At 41.0% G+C, this 18,444-nt stretch overlaps 3 protein-coding genes and 1 non-coding gene across 5 annotated transcripts in view; 3 read left to right on the forward strand and 1 right to left on the reverse strand.

Annotated features, from left to right (window-relative positions):
• The first annotated feature begins 1,735 nt into the window (after positions 1–1,735).
• On the forward strand, positions 1,736–5,890 carry ftr83 (finTRIM family, member 83). 2 transcript variants are annotated; one of them, XM_085936327.1, is made up of 8 exons: positions 1,736–2,396; positions 2,883–2,978; positions 3,118–3,351; positions 3,432–3,591; positions 3,662–3,718; positions 4,424–4,489; positions 4,792–4,876; positions 5,060–5,202. In XM_085936327.1, the coding sequence occupies exons 1-7, from the start codon at positions 1,821–1,823 to the stop codon at positions 4,842–4,844; spliced, it is 1,242 nt and encodes a 413-aa protein (XP_085792453.1). In that variant the 5' UTR covers positions 1,736–1,820; the 3' UTR covers positions 4,845–4,876; positions 5,060–5,202. The 2 variants fall into 2 exon arrangements, with proteins under 2 accessions (XP_085792453.1, XP_085792452.1); XM_085936326.1 differs by lacking the exon at positions 4,792–4,876 and having other exon boundaries at positions 5,060–5,890.
• Positions 5,891–6,246: 356 nt separating this feature from the next.
• Positions 6,247–6,319, forward strand: trnav-aac (transfer RNA valine (anticodon AAC)). Its single transcript has one exon. It is a non-coding gene; the product is annotated as a tRNA-Val (tRNA).
• Positions 6,320–6,523: 204 nt separating this feature from the next.
• Positions 6,524–10,387, forward strand: ruvbl2 (RuvB-like AAA ATPase 2). Its single transcript, XM_085936651.1, has 14 exons — positions 6,524–6,570; positions 7,405–7,459; positions 7,572–7,627; positions 7,716–7,857; positions 7,939–8,068; positions 8,148–8,214; positions 8,291–8,397; positions 8,514–8,607; positions 8,673–8,891; positions 9,022–9,140; positions 9,244–9,363; positions 9,440–9,569; positions 9,683–9,797; positions 9,979–10,387. The coding sequence occupies exons 2-14, from the start codon at positions 7,405–7,407 to the stop codon at positions 10,002–10,004; spliced, it is 1,380 nt and encodes a 459-aa protein (XP_085792777.1). The 5' UTR covers positions 6,524–6,570; the 3' UTR covers positions 10,005–10,387.
• A 4,661-nt stretch (positions 10,388–15,048) lies between these two features.
• spns2 (SPNS lysolipid transporter 2, sphingosine-1-phosphate) overlaps positions 15,049–18,444 on the reverse strand; it is a 31,374-nt gene continuing 27,978 nt past the window's right edge. Inside the window, exon 13 of the mRNA XM_085935541.1 lies at positions 15,049–17,904. The gene's annotated coding sequence lies outside the window, so the exon portion shown is untranslated. The remainder of the gene's footprint in view (positions 17,905–18,444) is intronic.

The following is an 18,444-nucleotide window of genomic DNA, read 5'->3' on the forward strand; positions in this document are numbered from 1 at the left end:
CCTCCAGAGTAGAGGCCAAGCTGTGATTACAGATTAACTACCTCGACCTGTTGCAGAGGAAAAAAAAACATTGAACACACTTCTGATATCTTAAAAAAAGGGAAGAATAATGTCACATTTTTGAATTTTGATCACATTTGGGATACTTTCTAATTAGTTTTAATGAAAGAAAAAGCCACTTGTTGCGGATTGAAGAGTTCTGTTTTGAGCCAAACAAATACTCCACTGTCATCCATAGCTGAAACCAAATTCAAGGTCAAAGGTCAGCCTCGCTTATGAGAGAGCCGCTCGGCTGTGCGGGCGAACACACACGGCTATTTCATCGGAGGAAGCAAAGTGCGAGTTCACTCAGGGTGTGTCGTAAAAACAGGAAGACGCCATTCTAAACACGTGACGCTGGAAACACAAGACTGATTTGCGAGGGAGTTAAAGTGAAGACTGATCAATGTGATATAGGCCAAATGTGATTGTTCTGATTATGCACAAATATTTGGGCCACACTAAAAAGGACAATATAATAATCAGAATGATAATAAAAATAAAATAATAATAATACAAATAATAATAATGAACAGACAGAGTGAAACAAACATCAGAATTGAGTCTAAGTACAAGTCATTTTGTGAAGTAGTGACAGCGAGCGTTGGCCAACTCCATAAAAACGGTGTATTTTTGGTTTATGGAAACAAAGTCCATTTACTCTCCAATCGGAGGCCATTTATATTGGCAGAACAAAGTACAGCGCCCATTTCCAAATCCAAACCTTCTCAGTATCAATTTACAGCTTGCAAAGGAATTGTGGCTCTTAAGAACTGAAATGAATGTTTATAAAAACATTGACATTGTGTTTCAAAAATCATATTGAATATAGAATTATCTGAATTGTGAGCATGACTATATATTTTGCTTTTCTCCCAAATAATATGTAGATTTCGCCACCTTTCAAAGGTACATCATAACTATTGTTGTTGCCTTTTCTTTTTTTTTGTATATGGTCTATTTGTTTCATATCAGCTGTTGTTGATGGACAACAGAAGCAAGCGTGCAAGTGGCCATCTTGGCTCTTTAACAATGGAATCTTTTAGCCCCGCTCTTATCTGGGCTATCAAGTGGAGTCGCATTCCTCTCCATTCCAACAACCCTGAAACTCCATCCTTGCCTATGTTTGTATGCTCACTGTAAAATGAAACATTGAATGGGAGATTTATTGATTTTTTTTGAGTCGGAAGAGAAAACATTATTGCAAGGGTTTCTGCAGCAAGTCGAGAATTTCAATTACTGGCCAACTAAGATTGGTGTTAGAACAGGTCGAAAAAAATGAATCTAATCAAAGCAATTAAATGAGCATGAGTGCTGGAAGACACTTTTGATTTGATGGTTGGCTGCAGACAATGTGCACAATGACTTGAATGGAGATCATTACATAATGTCACGCTCTGAATTACAAACTATGACACACCCGAATTGTTTCATCGGTCTCATTACCTTCATCATTCAAATGCAAATAAAATGCATTCAATCACATTTGATCTGATCTTCCTTTTCATTTAACGTGTCTTCATGCAATTCCATTCAAAGAAATGATGAAACTACTCAAAGCCACGTCATCGTACATTTCAGTCATTCTCCAACTGATGAAGACGTTCGCTGTGCCCTTGCCTCGCCCCGCCCTTGTTTTACTGGTTTCGGCTTAACCAGTTTAGCCTCTCCCTCTATTTACTCAGTATAACTTCACGACCAGTAGTCAGGTTGGGATCACTTTTTGCTGCTGTGCTGACACGAGACTGCCACAGCATCAATCCCGTCCGCAATTGCACTCCATGGCATCTGAGCAAGAAAACTGCCACCTGTGTAAGGAATACCTCAGGGATGCTGTGTCCATTCCCTGCGGGCATATTTTCTGCTCCATTTGTTTGAAGACGTACTGGGATCATGCAGACCACACGGGCTCATACCTGTGCCCGCAGTGCCGGGTTACTTACAACAAGAGGCCCACGCCGAGACGCATGGGAAGTTCTCGCCACTCTACGATGCAACGCAACTCGGACAACTTCCCGCCGCCACCTCCGTCCCCTGACTACAATGTCGCCGGCCCGCAGGATGTGGGCTGCGACATCTGCGTGGGGAAGAAAAACAAAGCCGTCAAGACCTGCTTGATGTGCCTGGCATCCTACTGCGACAGGCACCTGAAGCCCCATTACGAGTCGGCGACTTTTAAACGGCACAAGCTGGTGGATGAAATTGGCCATTTGGATCGGCAGATCTGCCCCCAGCATCAGAAGGGTCTGGAGCTCTTTTGTCGCACGGACCAAATGTGTATTTGCGTGCTGTGTACGGTGAAAGAACACAAAGGTCACGACATGGTGTCTGCTGAGCAGGAGAGGGCGGAAGAACAGGTAAGCAAAAAAAAATCACAATGTGGAATACAATCATATCGATGTATCTATCATTTTGTGTCGATTCATCGGCGAATCAGATTTTAGAATAATCAGGTTTTCCTTTCTGTGCGTTTCTTGTAAAACAGTGCAGAAAATGTACAAATATGAAAGAATTATTATTCAGTCGATGGTTTGATCTGTAAAATGTCAGAAAATAGGCAAAAATCTAGAACATTGTTTTTCAAAGTAAGAGCAAATATTTTGTCCAGATTCATTATTATTACAAACATTAGGACTCCAGAAAATTTGAAATGGATTTTTTTTAATTATAAAAGGTATCTATACGATTCATTGATTATTAGAAATAATTCTCGATTGATTTGATCATCGATGAATTGACGATTAATCGTTGCCCCACAATTTTGTAATTCTGCCTTCCTAAATTGTACTGAACCTTCCCGACAGTTTATGATTTATTAATCCAATCAATTGTCGCTTGTACAGCAACGACTAGGTGGCACCCAGGCTGAGATCCAGGAGAGGATTCACGATCGACTTAAACAGATGGAGGAACTGAAACAAGCAGTAGATGTACTCAAGGTTTGTAAAATCAAGATTACGAGATCTGGCAGACAGAATGAGACGTTAAATCAACGCTTGACATTCCTTCATGCTGGGAGTGATGAAAAAAAAAGGCACACCCACGAGATTTACGCCCTGCCTCCTGTTTCCTGCACAGAACTCAGCTCAGAGAGCGATGCAAGAATGCGAGAAGATGTTTGGCGACATGATCCGCTCCATTGAGAGGATGCAGCAAGAGATGGCCAAGATGATCTCCACCAATAAGCGAGCGGCGCTCAACAACGCAGAGGGTCACGTGGAGCGTCTGACCCACGAGATCACTGACCTGAAGAGGAGAGACAATGAAATCACTCAGCTGTCCCGCACGGAGGACCACATCCACTTCATTCAGGTAATTACTTTGGATTTTTTTTTTTTTTTAAATCTCTATATGGTGACATTGAAAGACTTTTTTGGGGGTTTTTCCATCAGAGCTATCACATGCTGATAGCCCAGACTGAGGCTGAGGAGCTTCCCACCGTGTCCGTGAACCCTTACTTCACCTTCGACCCAGTTACTAAGGCCGTGTCTGAGATGAAACAGCACATGAACGAATTTAGCAACGAGGAACTGGTTAAAGTCGCCAAGTCAGGTGAATGGGTTGGCTTTATTGAGATTCACTACTATTTTATCACCTCGCTAACACGTATTTTTTTTTACAGTTAACAAAATGCCCTTTTGTCAACTGGAGGATGGCAAAAAGAAACATGTATATAAAGGTGAGTCATCTGAATAGTCCTTAAAAAAAAGATGGACAGTCAAGTAAGGGATCTTGCACATGCAATCCCCCCAAAAAAATTCTCCCAGGAAATTGAGTTCCTCCAGATTTTCTAAAAAAAAATTTTTCCATTGAAAATAAGGCAATAATAAATAATCCAACTCAGGGTCAAACTATTGCCATCCTAAAACGTTATTATGAATAGAAACATTTTAAAACAGCAAAGCATTCTTTCACCCAGATCAGCAATGGCGCTTGGCAGATGTTGACTCTGCACATTAGGGTTGGGCAATTATGGAGAAATTTGTAATCACAATTATATTAATTGATATGAAGAAAAACGATGATTCAATAACGTTCCCATCCAAAACAATGAATTTAATTTGCACTCATTGGGTGACTTTTTCATAACTCGGCCTGAAAAATGAAATCCGTCCCTTATCGCTTTGCAGAGTTCAGTAGAATATTTTTCCACTGGTGTGGTAGTATATTATTATGGAATAGTAGAATTCAAAGACACTTGATAGCCAGTCGCTTGTTCAAATGTTTACTTTGACAACGATGTGAGTCACGTGACACACCATATTGTTTGCCTTGACTCAGTAAATGGGATAATACCATTACCGTTTTGCTTATCTGCTTTAACAGCACCAATGTAATATTAAATGACGCAACATGTTCTTAATCAGGATATGATTTTGTGCAGATGAGGCTGTCATGTACAAATCTGTGCAAGTTCAGGAACCACAGCACAGGGATGACTTCCTGAAATGTGAGTGTCAGCTAATTTGTTTCCGTTGATTCCTGTTTTTTTTGTTTGTTTTTTTCCTTCTCACTCATTTCAATTGTTAGACCTCTGTGGCTGATCACATACTCAACATACAATACTTGTGAAATAATATCACAGATAATATGACTAAAAAGTTAGGGAAAGAATCAAAACGGCTTGTTATTATTTGAAATGATGAATGCCTGTAGCTGGAGCCTCAAAACACAATATTCGTGTTATGTTACGGCAAATTTCTGTTTGTGGTCAAACACTTACAAGTAGTGTTGATACCTCTGGCATTCCAGATAATAAGCCGGGCAGAACTAGCAGGGGCCGCCGGGTGTCCCACCAACTGTGATCTGCAGAGGGAGGGAGAGAGAGACATAGCAGGCAGGTGACATTTAACCCCTGCCATCTCGTTTGTTTGATGTGTAAAGCCAGAGGGTCTCACACTTTACCCCTTCAGTCAACATTCCCCATCTTACCTTGGAGACTTTTTCCACAGTTGGCCCTTTTCTCTTCTCACAACAAACTTGCTTTTAATCAGCGCTGGTGTGTTATGTCTCCCACTAGATGCTTGTCAACTTACTCTAGACCCCAACACGGCCTACCGACAGCTCCACCTCTCTCGAGGGAACAAGAAAGCTGCCCTCAAAAGAGACCCCCAGTCTTATGGCGACAACGCCGCCAGGTTTGACTCTTTGCCCCAAGTCCTGTGCATGGAGGCTCTTTCAGGTGGCGCCTACTACTGGGAGGTGGACTGGAGTGGGGAGGGGGCCGCTATGGGGGTCACCTACGGGGGCATCAAGAGGTCGGGTTACGGGGACAGCTGCCGCATCGGCTACAACCGCAAGTCTTGGAGCCTCTTCTGCTCTGACTCCAGCTACTCTGCACGCCACAACAAGGACCAGATAGAAGTCAACGCGTCATACTCTCCTCGAATCGGGGTCTTCCTGGACCACCCTGGTGGAACGCTGTCTTTTTACTCTCTTGGGGAAACAATGTCTCTCATTCACCGCTTTACGACGTCATTTAATGAACCCGTCTATCCGGGCTTCTGGGTTTGGTACGAGTCAGCCATCACTCTCATCCCGTTCTAATAAGAACATACAGATCTATTTGGAATAGTCAGTTCTCTATTCAAAAACAAAGATGTTTTAATTACATGTAAAGCTGTAAAAATGATACATCTATTTGGGAAGTTGGGGAAACTGCATTGTTGATGACTATGAATATTCTACCAATGTGTGGATTGTGCAATCAGATGACCCAAGTGTACTGGATAAATCTGAATTTAAGTGTGTTAACTACTTGATTGAAATATCAGATGTGATTTTTATATGCCATTTATACAACATATTTTTCATTATTTTTCTCAATAAACATTTTATGATGGTGTGTCAAGTAATTGTGGTTTGTGCTGATGATTTTTTTTCTTTTTGTTTTCTGTTAAAAATCAAAAAAAAAAAAGCCTGATCCTGAAGCTGGAATAGTTTTCCTTTAATATGAAACTATCAATGGAGTATATACCACTCAAATTGTTTGACCTGCTGTTTGCGTGTTCGCAGTACAACCTGGTGGACAAATGATAGAATGATGCCATTTTGCAGTGGTACATTCTGCGGGCTGCAGATTATTGTTCGATTATTCGAGCGTTTTCCTCTTAAATTGAGTTAACTCATAAAACAAAAATGTGCATGAAAACGATGGACATAATGTAGCAAATAAATAGAGAAACAAATTGTACCGATTTCAGGGAAGTTTCCGTAGTGTAGTGGTTATCACGTTCGCCTAACACGCGAAAGGTCCCCGGTTCGAGACCGGGCGGAAACATGGTTTTATTTTTTCCTTCTTCCTATTAAAATTTGTAAAAATATCATAATTGACAATGTAATCCACAATGGGGCAAATGAAAATATTTAAATGAAATGATTTGATTGTACTCCAAATGCTTCAAGCGGTGGGCAATCAACTTCCTGTTTCACAAAGGGAACAAAGCTTGTTTCTTTCCGGACTTATTTAGCTTGTGCACTTCACAGAAAGAAGCGCCGCATTCTCACGTTTTTACAAGTGCTACCGTGCAGGTGAGCTTTATGTTCATGGTGGGAATCGCTTTACTTTAGTTACTTAGCAACGCGTCAGTTTGCACATTAGTAAGAAATCTCTGACGACCAACAGCGCTTCTTAATTAAATGAAACGGATTATAAACAAACGAATGAAGCTGACCTCGCTAGTCCGCTAACATAGCTAACGTGGGAACTGTATTCCGTACGCTAAAGTTATCGAGTAAGGAGTCAATAGTTAATCATTTCCTATCTTCTATATTGATGTAAAACTAAAATAAATGTGTCATTTCCTTTTTTGGAAGAAGTGCAACGCTTAAATGCGATCGCTTCCCCACTTGTGTTGTAACGATTAATAGTACAGTTTCTATGGCAACCACAGTGGACAAAGGAAACAGCAACACTCGACACATACTTGGACAATATTCGTGCTCAAAAGTTAAAAAAGTCACTCATTTTTAGTTAACTATGAATATTTGACATTCATATGTGCAGTGCAAATGAGCGTACAGCCGTCATAGACATTAGATCGTTTAGGTTGGGCACATCAAAATATGCTCGACAAAGACTCCATGTCAGTTTACGTTATGACACTTTTGTGTATGAATTCAGTTATTACTGTTATAGTCTAGTGTTACTGATGCTTTTGTTACTTTAGTTGTATTAGAACACCCTTCAGAATAAAACAGCACAAATAAACGTAGTAAAACTAATAACTCCATTCAACCTAAAGAAGGCTTTTTTTCTTTGTGAAGGCAGACATTTTGGTTTAGTCATCTTTGTCATCTTGAACTTCCTGTTTGTCACTTTATCTTTTGCACATCTTTCTTATTTGGCCTTTATACTTATTACAGATGGCAACGACTAAAGTTCCAGAAGTTCGTGACATCACACGAATTGAGAGAATTGGTAAGAATGTGCATTCCCACAGATGCTAGGTACAAGAGGTAGTGCCCTGAACTATAATTTAACAGCCTTTTGTGACCATATTTTATCTGTGGCAATTTTATTTTGTTTTTAGGTGCACATTCTCACATACGTGGCCTTGGTTTGGATGATGCTTTGGAACCAAGACAAGTGAGAACATTACACACGACATGATCACAATCCTCAACAATGGGAGTGATCAGGCATGAATAGATTAACTATTAATGTTTCCCTACAGGTGTCTCAGGGGATGGTTGGCCAGTTGGCCTCCAGACGGGCAGCAGGCGTCATCCTGGAGATGATCAAAGATGGCCACATCGCCGGCAGGGCAGTCTTGATTGCAGGCCAGCCCGGCACTGGAAAGACTGCCATCGCAATGGGTGAGAGCTAAAAAGAAGGATGAGAGTGTTGCTCTACCATCACACTTGTACACCCCAAGCTAAATCAAAGGTAATGCACAGGTATTGCGCAGAGCCTCGGCCCTGACACCCCTTTCACAGCCTTGGCTGGCAGCGAGATCTTCTCTCTGGAGATGAGCAAGACTGAGGCGCTCAGCCAAGCTTTTAGAAAAGCCATCGGCGTGCGGATCAAGTGAGCGGGCAAACGTGCAAACAGCCATCTCTGTTGGTTGGAATGAAGTTGTCACGCATAGCTGGCTTTGTTTTTACAGGGAGGAGACGGAGATTATCGAAGGAGAAGTCGTAGAAATCCAGATTGATCGACCTGCCACTGGAACGGTACGGCACTGCTGCTCATAAATAGCTACAAATAAAAACTTTAAATGCGGTAGTAAATGAGAACCTGATCTAATAGGGTGCCAAGGTGGGCAAGTTGACTTTAAAGACTACTGAGATGGAGACAATATATGACCTGGGTAACAAGATGATTGACAGTCTCAGCAAAGAGAAGGTTCAAGCAGGGTAAGGTTTTTTTTTTTCTCCCTCTCGCTTTTTTTAATGCTCTGGTTACAATAGTTTGTCAAATCCACACACTTTTGTATTTATTTATTTTCCTCTTCCGGCCTTTTCCTCCCTAGTGATGTCATCACCATTGACAAAGCCACTGGCAAGATCAGCAAGTTGGGCCGCTCGTTCACCAGAGCCAGAGACTATGATGCTATGGGAGCTCAGGTACTCAACCATTTGAAATTCAGCCCCTATGCCATCTTCTTTCAACTGTACTGTTTTCTTTGCAGACCCAGTTTGTGCAGTGTCCCGAGGGTGAGCTGCAGAAGAGAAAGGAGGTGGTGCACACGGTGTCCCTGCACGAGATCGACGTCATCAACAGCCGCACGCAGGGCTTCCTCGCTCTTTTCTCCGGAGACACGGGCGAGATCAAGGCGGAGGTCCGCGAGCAGATCAATGCCAAAGTTTGCGAATGGCGGGAAGAGGGAAAAGCGGAGATCATCCCTGGGGTACGTGTGAGACTGCACTTTTTTTTTTTATTAACTTTTCTGATATTGGATTAGTAACTTTTTATTGAGTTGCTTTGTCGTCATCAATATTGTATCCCCCCCCCCCCCCCCCCCCGCCTCTTTTTTCCAGGTGTTATTTATTGACGAAGTGCACATGCTGGACATGGAATGTTTTTCCTTCCTTAACCGTGCCTTGGAAAGTGACCTGTCCCCAGTTCTCATTATGGCCACCAACAGAGGCATCACTCGGTATTGTTGTTTTTCAACCTCAACGTCGAACTATACAAAACAGATGAAGGCTACAAAGTCATTTTCACCCGGTATGACGTTTCTTCCCTTTTTTCCATCCCAGCATTCGTGGCACAAACTACCAGAGCCCTCATGGCCTCCCCCTGGATCTGTTGGACCGCTTACTCATCATCGCCACCTCACCTTACACTGAAAAAGAGACTAAGCAAATCCTAAAGATCCGGTGAGGATCATTGCTTATAAATTCCTCAGCAATTTAGCGTCAGCTTTCAAGTAGGTGCTCATTTTCTCTTTCCCAGATGTGAGGAGGAGGACGTGGAGCTGAGCGAGGAGGCTCACTCGGTCCTGACTCGCATCGGCATGGAGACGTCACTGCGATACTCCATGCAGCTCATCAGCACGGCCGGTTTGGTGTGTCGCAAACGCAAGGTGAGCCCACCTCGGGATTCTGGAAATATTTGTTCACTCTTTCAATCCATTTTGCACAACGTCTGGGTAAAATGTCCTCAGCGTACCCGTTAGATTAATTTTGTCATTCCTAGGGCACCGAAGTACAAGTGGAGGACATAAAGAAGGTTTACTCTCTCTTCTTGGATGAGGCCAGGTCTTCTCAGTACATGAAGGAGTACCAGGAATCCTTCCTCTTCAATGAAACACGTGAGTAACATGCCAGCATTTTTGCCACAACATGAGAAGAACAAGTAAAAAAAAAAAAAAAAAATCCGTCAAGACAAGGACATTAAATGATATTTTTCTATATCCTTGTTATATATAATGGTTGGTTGTCCAAATGAATTGTTTGAGAAGTTATTAATATGTATTTGTTCTGTTCACTCAGAAATGACTCAAATGGAAACCTCGTAATGAAGAACATGTGTATTCTTTCTGTTCATTTTTAGTCGTCCATCTTCAAACTTTTCCTAGGATTTGAAATAAAACAAATGAATGACAATATTATGGATTTGTTTCCATATGTACACATACCTAATGTAAGATATGAAGAAAAAAAAAAAAATCTAAGTAAGCAAGATAACATTTTCTTCTTATGCAAGTCAAGTAAGTAGCAATCACTTGCAGGATTTCTCTACACTTGTGTTCCAAATTCACCTTTTTACTTTTTGTTGTTTGAGCATGTTGCCTTCATGTTAATCTGCGAGGCCTTGTGGAAGGGATAACATTTCCCCATGTCGTCTACGTTGAATTGTCATGACATGCTTTTTATTTTTCATTAAAATGATTTAACTGTGTTTTACTAACTCTGTATTCTCTTATTTCACTGCCAAATCACCAACTTGCACATACTTTGTTAAAAAGAGATAATTTTCCAGTGCTGTAGTTAATAATTCCCCAAAATGCACCGTAAACTCATTCATTAGTACAATCTCCTATATAGCACAATACTTTTCTGCAATTTTTGTGACGCAAACTGTAGTTTGAATCGACCGCCACAAGGTGGCACTCATAGATTGCTAAAACAATGGGGAACGCCTGCAAAGACACATTAAAATCTTATGAAATAAAAATGCACTAAAATAAAAAGCATATTTAAACAGTTTGACATTCATTTTACTGTATTCATGTCAACTATTTGGGGAAATCTATTAACGTGTATATTTACTGTATTCATGACATTTGGGGAAAATCTATGAATATAATGTGTGTGTGTGTGTGTGTGTGTGTGTGTGTGTGTGTGTGTGTGTGTGTGTGTGTGTGTGTGTGTGTGTGTGTGTGTGTGTGTGTGTGTGTGTAGGCTCACTAACCCAGGACTAGATCTCATTCATTCCCAATTATAAAATGAACCAGTCTTGTCTGAGTGTAGGCAGACTGTCTCCAACACGGAAGTTAATATTTAATGTTTAGTGCTTGGTGTGCTGTTTATGTCCCATAAATCCCACTTGGTCCCACAAGGCTGCTATTGGCTACACAGCCTGCACCACTTGGCCCAGTTGAGGGATTGACTGCTTGTCTAATGAAGGGAAATGTGTGTGTATCATAAGCTCAACAGTTTTTGTTCTTTCTGCTTTCACAACACTAGGTCGGCTCAGTAAACGCTCAATCAATCATAAATGTTAAACCTGTTTAGTAGTTTCAATCAATCACACAGTCACACCACAATGTATAATGTTTGCTTTGTTCTGCTGCCATGAATTTTACACATCACTATAGGTTGCCTGTCCATTTTTTATCGTCATCGTTTAAAACTGGAGCATGTTTGTTCGCATCTCTTTGTGTCAGTGTCTGCAGGCCACAGGGCATGCACAGCATGCTAACACGCGGTGGCATTTTGCCTACGGAACACATTTGGGAGAGCTTTTTCCGCACCACAGGCTGGCCTCTGCAACATCTTGGGTGCATTCTGCCTCTCGCTCAATTTTTGCTGGACTCCATCCACCTCGCATGTGACATGAGGACAAGCAGGTTGGAGAAATAATCTTTATTCATTGATGAATCGTAATTGAGTTTAAATGAAGTTATAGTTGTATGTTTTTGCTTGGAATACAGAGTATGCTATATTTTTACATTTTCTTTTTAAAATGAAAAAAAAAAAAGATTATTTTTCACTCATAACTCTTACACAACATTTTACAACCTTTCATCATTTTCTTATGTCATTTCCAGTTCGAATTCACATGAACTCAGATTGTGTGGCAAAATGTAGGAATAATTTAGGCTCCACTTTAAAATTGAATTCTTTCCAGCAGATGTAGTGTGGTTAGTGTGGGATTAAAACTAGTGATTACATTTTCTGTGAAGTTAGAGCGAGAAGGCCAAGTGAGCCTGGGAAAAGCCTCTCACCCAGTTCACACTTGACTTTTTGTTATTTTAAACCTGTCTGTAATTTAAAATGACATTTCATTCTCTTCCGAAACGCAGAGGCGGACTTCATCGTTAACTTCCCACTGCAAAATGACTTCTATTAAATCTGACATGAATGGAAGCATTCAATACTTTGATATCGACCACTATAGTTCCCATATCACGAGTTTATTATTATATCCCTCTTGCCATATTTTCATTTTCAATGTCATGTTCCTTAAATGAGAATAAATGAGCGAGTGGAATGTGGCCCTCATGAATGGCGAGACGTCTGAGCTCATATCCTGACTTTGGAACTACAAATAAATCTCATTTCTCTTGATTCCATATGTGAAATGGCAGAATGCTGATTTGAGTCCCTTTTTTTTTTTTGTATAAAAAGTGCTATATAAATAAAGTTTTGTTATTATGGAAAATAACGTCAAGCTGAATTTAAAGGACGTTAGTACTCGAGGTGTTTGTGTCTCTTCTTCCATTCATGCAGAGTTCTTACCGTTCATGACCTCAGTCATTCACAAAGTCTCCATCTCGCTCGCGTGTGAGATGCACTAACGCAGATGCTTCCATGCATACAGCCATGGGCACATGTATAAATAGCTCCGGATTATTTATTTTTTTCTGAATGCTGCGAAGGAAACATCGGTTCTAAATATGGAAGCACGAGAGCTAAAGTTGGAAACAAATGCCAGCCGACATCATTCAACGTTTGCCAAGTCGAGCAAAAAGTGCTCATGCTTAATTCAGAAAACGAGACGTCGTGATTTAGAGTCGGCGATGTTGAACCCGCTGTGTCCTTGACGATTGACATCCTTGTTGGTAAGCGTGGAAATAAAATGAAGGCCGTACTGACGAGCATGATGAGAGATCAGTGTGAGGGGTGAAGTCTTTTGCAACTATCAGTAGCCATTCTTGTCTTTCTGAAACGTTGCCTGCCCTTTTTTGCCCTCAACGATATTACTCAACCCAGCATGAAGCACAACTCTTATTCCACATGAGTTGACAGCATCGAGGAGGATGTCCGGGTCTCCTTCGGAACGTGTGGCAGCTCCGTTAACGTATGTGGAGTCTGAAGCTTTTTTTTTTTTCATGCATTGGATTTTACTCAAGTGCACTAAAGCAACAAAAACATAATAAAAGAAAATAGGATCAATTAAATAACATAATGTACTGATTTCTGTAATTGTTGAACAATTTGTTTTTCCAGCCTAAACTTTTCAGTTCCTAAATTCTGGAGATTTTTTTGTTTTCTTGTGGTTTCTTTTATTTGATGTATTTCTGTTTGTAGCTGTTCCAGTCAGCCCCCCCCCCTCGTTTCCACCAATCGGCTACCTCGGCCACTCGTGACTTGTCCAGGTGCTCCTCATTGTCTCTTCACTTTGTTTGTATGGCGGAACTCCCGGAAGTCAACCAATCAACAAACAGAAAATGTCGGGAAAGCTTTGACCCAGTCCTAGGTCAAAGTCGGCGATGATTGCCGTTGTTGTCGCTACACTCCGAGAGAATAAACATGACTCTGGAGAAAAGTAGAAGAGAAAAGTGGTGAGAAGAAAGTGCAGAATTCAAAGTTTTGAGAGGTGATAAAAACTGCTGGTGTTGCCAAGGGGGTTACGAGGTCTTACCGGCCAGGTCCCAGTGGAAAAAACAAAGAAAGGAAAAAATGGACTGATTCCAACCATCTTCTCCATGTTCATAGATTCAGCGCCTCCTCAATGTCAAGGTATGTAGATCTTTAATTTACTCATTTAATGCTGTGGTTCTTTTTTGTTATATTATATTGCATATTAATTTTTTTTTGCTCTGCTGCAATTGTGGTATATAAAAAAAAAAAAAGCCAACATTAAGGTAAAAACTGAAGAATCATGTCCTGTGCTTGAGGTGATGATTCTTTCAGGCCAGAGCAGTAGACGGGTGTGGAGAAAGCAAGGTGAGACATTCACAGTACAAGTGTGATTGTCGAGAGCAGATGATTGGGAAACATTTGACAAGTTGTCATGTCAGCTTTTTTTTTTTTTAAGAAACTAACCAAATATTTGCTCATTCATTCATCCGCTGGGCCCCTGTGAAATAGAGAATTTGAAATGATTCATTTAAGGACTCTCCCAAATGATGACAGGTCTTATCTCAAATCAAACAGCTCCTCATGAGCTCCTTAAGTGTCCAAAACAAGCTCTTGAGCGTTAATGACGCTTTTTTTTTTTTCCCAAGGGATGGGCCAAACAACATTGCCTTTGAACCCGAAGCTTGACATAGTGAGGCAGGGCCGTTCCCGCCTCACTTGCCTTTTCACTAAATTGCCGATGTGTAAATGGAAATTCCAGCGCTCCTGAGAATGGCTGGGCTTTTTCCTGTCTACGCCCCAGTGTTTCCTGCCCATGTTTGAGATCCCAAGGCCTGACTTTGGGGTGCATATTTGCCTGCATATCTGTGGGAAAGGGTGTGGCTTACTGTGGGTCATCCACCAACCAAGCAACCAAACACTGATTCTCTCCACTTGGAGTTTCCTGTAGCTTCTATGTAATCATCCTCCTCTTTTCAAGCCGACACATTTCTAATGAAAGACTCTAAAAGCTGTCTTCTTTTGTTCCGAATGCAGTATATAGTTACGCTGAGTTTGTGCAGACCTGTCATAGAGCATCCATTAGTGCTATTTGCATTGACGTTAACTTACATCGTCCTCTGTAATGAACATCGACCCAAAGAGTTGCACTTCTTTTTTTTTTTTTTTTTACACTACTGCCAAGTGTGTGTGTGTGTGTGTGTGTGTGTGTGTGTGTGTGTGTGTGTGTGTGTGTGTGTGTGTGTGTGTGTGTGTGTGTGTGTGTGTGTGTGTGTGTGTGTGTGTGTGTGTGTGTGTGATGTGTCAATGTGTCTGTACACCACTCAGGAGACTTATTTTACAAACAGGGCCTCTCTGAGCCCTGCTTCATTGCACCTGAACAATATACTAGTTCATTCCTGAACTAAGTGTAAGCATTGTGGCGCTTGAATTAAAAACAAGGCTTTGTGAGTTGACTAAAATGTGTATGTTTATATACATATAAAGAATAGTTACTTTCTTTTTAGCAATTTTAAGTTCATTTGAATATGTGTAAAAAAAAAAAAAAAAAGGGTTGTGATTGTCTTATGACGACCAGAAACAAAAGGAATAACCTTTTTTTTTTTTTTTGGGTAATGGCTTTTATAAGAACAAAAGTGACGCTATGGGTGTGTCAAGGCCAATGACATTGCAAAGGGCCTATTTTTACTTGAATGAAGGGAAGCTGTGGGTCAATTGGTCATCTTATTTGAAGCACTTTAAAGTCGAAACTGTTCTGCTGATCTCTTTACAAGCCGTTTTGTTGTAAATTGTTTGATTTGCTTACATGTTGTATAAATACATCGACAAAAAGTAAGGTGATTAAATATTGTAGGTTTATTTGAATTACAGATGTGTACATTTTTTTTTTTTTTTTTTTTAACAACCCATGGCGGGAGCATCACAGTTCAGTTCTAGAATAATATCAATTCACACTTCTCGCGGGTAAGCCTGCCTGAAAATAAAAATAACCTTTTTGTTTTTCTGCTTGAACATCAGAAATAGTGCAGGTTTCTTTACTGTATATACAGAATTCTTGTATAACAAGAAAAAAAATGTATTCTCAACACATCACCGAGGTAATGGTTAACATTGACTTAGTAGATACAGAGACTGATACTAAATAAACTAAATTTGGCAAATCAATTCACGACCCACTTTTTGAACCCATGCCTTGACGTGAGCATGAAATGACCTCTTGGATAGAGATGGATGCTACGCTATTGTTGAAATAAATCCCTGAACGTTAATGTGCAAAATGGTTCAACCAGTTGTTCCTAAAAAAACAAAAAACAAAATGAAGCATCAATTTACTGTTCCTTCTGTGTTTAAAATGCATGAGATAAGCCTCAGTCAAACAAAATCATTGACATAGAAAAAAGGGAGACCAAGCAGGTGTCTAAAAAATCAATGACATGAATTAAAGTGTAATTTACACAAACCTAACAATTCCCTTCATCATTCTGCTAAACAAATAAATACATTGCATCCAAGCCATCACTTTACAATATATTACCATTGCTGCGCATATATATATATATCTATAAAAAATTTCAAATAATTCATTAAAACATTTGGTGATAATCAAAATTCAGGACAGTAAGAAGCTTACCGGTCGATTATTAAGAGGATGCAAGTTTCGAAATGCATCAGGTTGCACACAATCACATTCAGTGAGCTCCACAAGGAGAGAAGCTAAAGCTAATCATCTGCCATCGAGGATGCGGCCCCCCCAGCCCCCCACATGCTCAGTGCGAGAAGGACTCTTTCATCCCTCCCTCCACCAAGGTCAACTCATCCTTGTCACGTCTATTTCCTTGCAAGCCTGAAAAGTGATTTTCCTTTCTACCTTTCATGCATCTATTTCAAAACTTGGATTTTTATTAGTGGCTTTAAGGTTTCAGCAAATTGCATCCATCAGTTACGTCTTTTAAACTGACTTGTGAAAATTTTTGCAATCAAATTTGTTTTTCTCGTGGTTGAAATTGAAAAAAAAACACAATTTTATCTTCAACTGCATGTTTGAGAAGGAGAGATCCTCGCTTATCTGTTGGAACATTTCCTTTTCCTGTCAGGGATTCCGATTTCCTCCAGCAATAAACTAGCAGCTCATGTCAAAGGTTCTTTTCTGGTCAAGGCATGAGATTGCTAAAATATAGACAGAGGGTAGATGTTATTCTATCCAGTGTGGGCTGGACTTAAAGTCTGTCTTTTTAAAAAGAGCCTCTGTGAGGGGGGCATTTTGTCTCCAGAAATTCAAAACCAAGCATCAGAGAGTGAGAAAGCCAGCTCACTGATAAGGCCACACTGCCTAAAAAGCTTCCACAAAAAAAAAAAAAAGTATTGCTTCCCATGTACATCAAAACAACCCTTTATACAAGTCACAATAATATGCCATTTCTTTTTTTTTATAAGGGCAAAACCATATATACATACTATAAATTATAAAATATATAATCCAGTGTTTTTTTTGTTTTTTTTGAACCACCCAGCTTATAACGTGTTGATCCCTCTGAAACAGGCAGCGTCCTCCAACTTCTAAAACGGACCTCACATTAAAATAAAGATTGTAAAATAGAATTATCAGAAGCATCCCCTTTCGTGTTGTGATTTAAGTGCTCCGAGTTTAAAAAGGATCGGAGACAGCTGCTTTGCTCTACGGACAGGAGCACTTTAAGGCTGATTCACTGACCCAAGCACGGTAACATTTTTGGCTCTCGGATGAAGACTATGTTTACACGCACGGCACGGCACGGCACGGCCTCGGTGGCAGGTAAACACGCCTTTTGCATTTGAGCACTTGCAGCTTTGAGAAGTTTGCAGCTTTGGTCTGTTTACAGGTTTGAGAATCCACAAAACGGGAGGGGGGGGGGTTACAGTTTGTGTTATCTTTCCGTTTGAGTCGTGCATGTAAACATAGTCGGCGGTGATGTCATGAGGGGTGGTCAGTGCAAAGTCGGAAGGAATGTAATGACACTATGTATGGCACTTGGTGCAGATTGACGGCCAACAGACAGACAGACAGACAGACGGAGAGGGCAGGTTCATGGTCAGCATTCAGTAGTATGGCATCAAGAGATGTCACGGAGGTCATCTCCTCCTCGGAGTAAAAAGTTCAGTGGATCCTCTCAGACAGAGGTGAGGAGGACACCGGTTGTCAGGTTGGCACGCCGCTGTGTGTCTTCTCACCAGCTTGCCATTTCGGAGGCGTCTCCAAGGAGGGGGCAAGACGCTCCCTCCCCTCGTGCTCAAGTAAGAGTTAAGACGAGGAGCAGCAACGGAGGATGCCGGACGTCCAACCAGGGCACGGATGGGCTTGAGATTGAGCTCCACTTTGTGGTCCTGGCTGCTGCTTCATCGCTTGGGTGTCACCTGAAAGGAGACATCGCGTGGTTAGTCCGTGTCCTCACCATGGCTATGTAATTAATGTTGAGGTCCAAAGCTCTTAGGCCATCTGTTAGAACCTTCCGGATACAGCTTGTGACCTAAATATTTCCCCTGCATCCATACCGACGCATGATTTCAGGACTCCCCCCTCCCCCCAAACAACAATACCACACACACATAAGAATATTGTGATTTTTTCAAGGTGTCTTTTGCTGTGACGTGACTAGACTGGATGAGAAAGAAAATGACGTGACCCCCCCGTTGTCTATTCAATGATGCCTTGAGTGCCCCCATACACAAATGACAAATGCTGCTACAATGGGATTAGTGCCCCCCGGCCGGGACCTTGGCACAGCTTCGTTCTTGCTCATATTCACCATACAAGTGGGACATTTAATCATCTTACTATTTAAACAGGGCTAACAAAACCGCAAGGTCTTTTGGTACACACACAGAAAAAAAAAAAAAAAAAAAGCCATGTTGTTTTCCTGACTCATTGGATTTAAGATTTGATTTGGGCTGCTG

Source organism: Syngnathus leptorhynchus, chromosome 17 (genome assembly GCF_054491065.1).
Source record: "Syngnathus leptorhynchus isolate UIUO chromosome 17, UIUO_Slep, whole genome shotgun sequence".
Lineage (NCBI taxonomy): Eukaryota > Metazoa > Chordata > Actinopteri > Syngnathiformes > Syngnathidae > Syngnathus > Syngnathus leptorhynchus.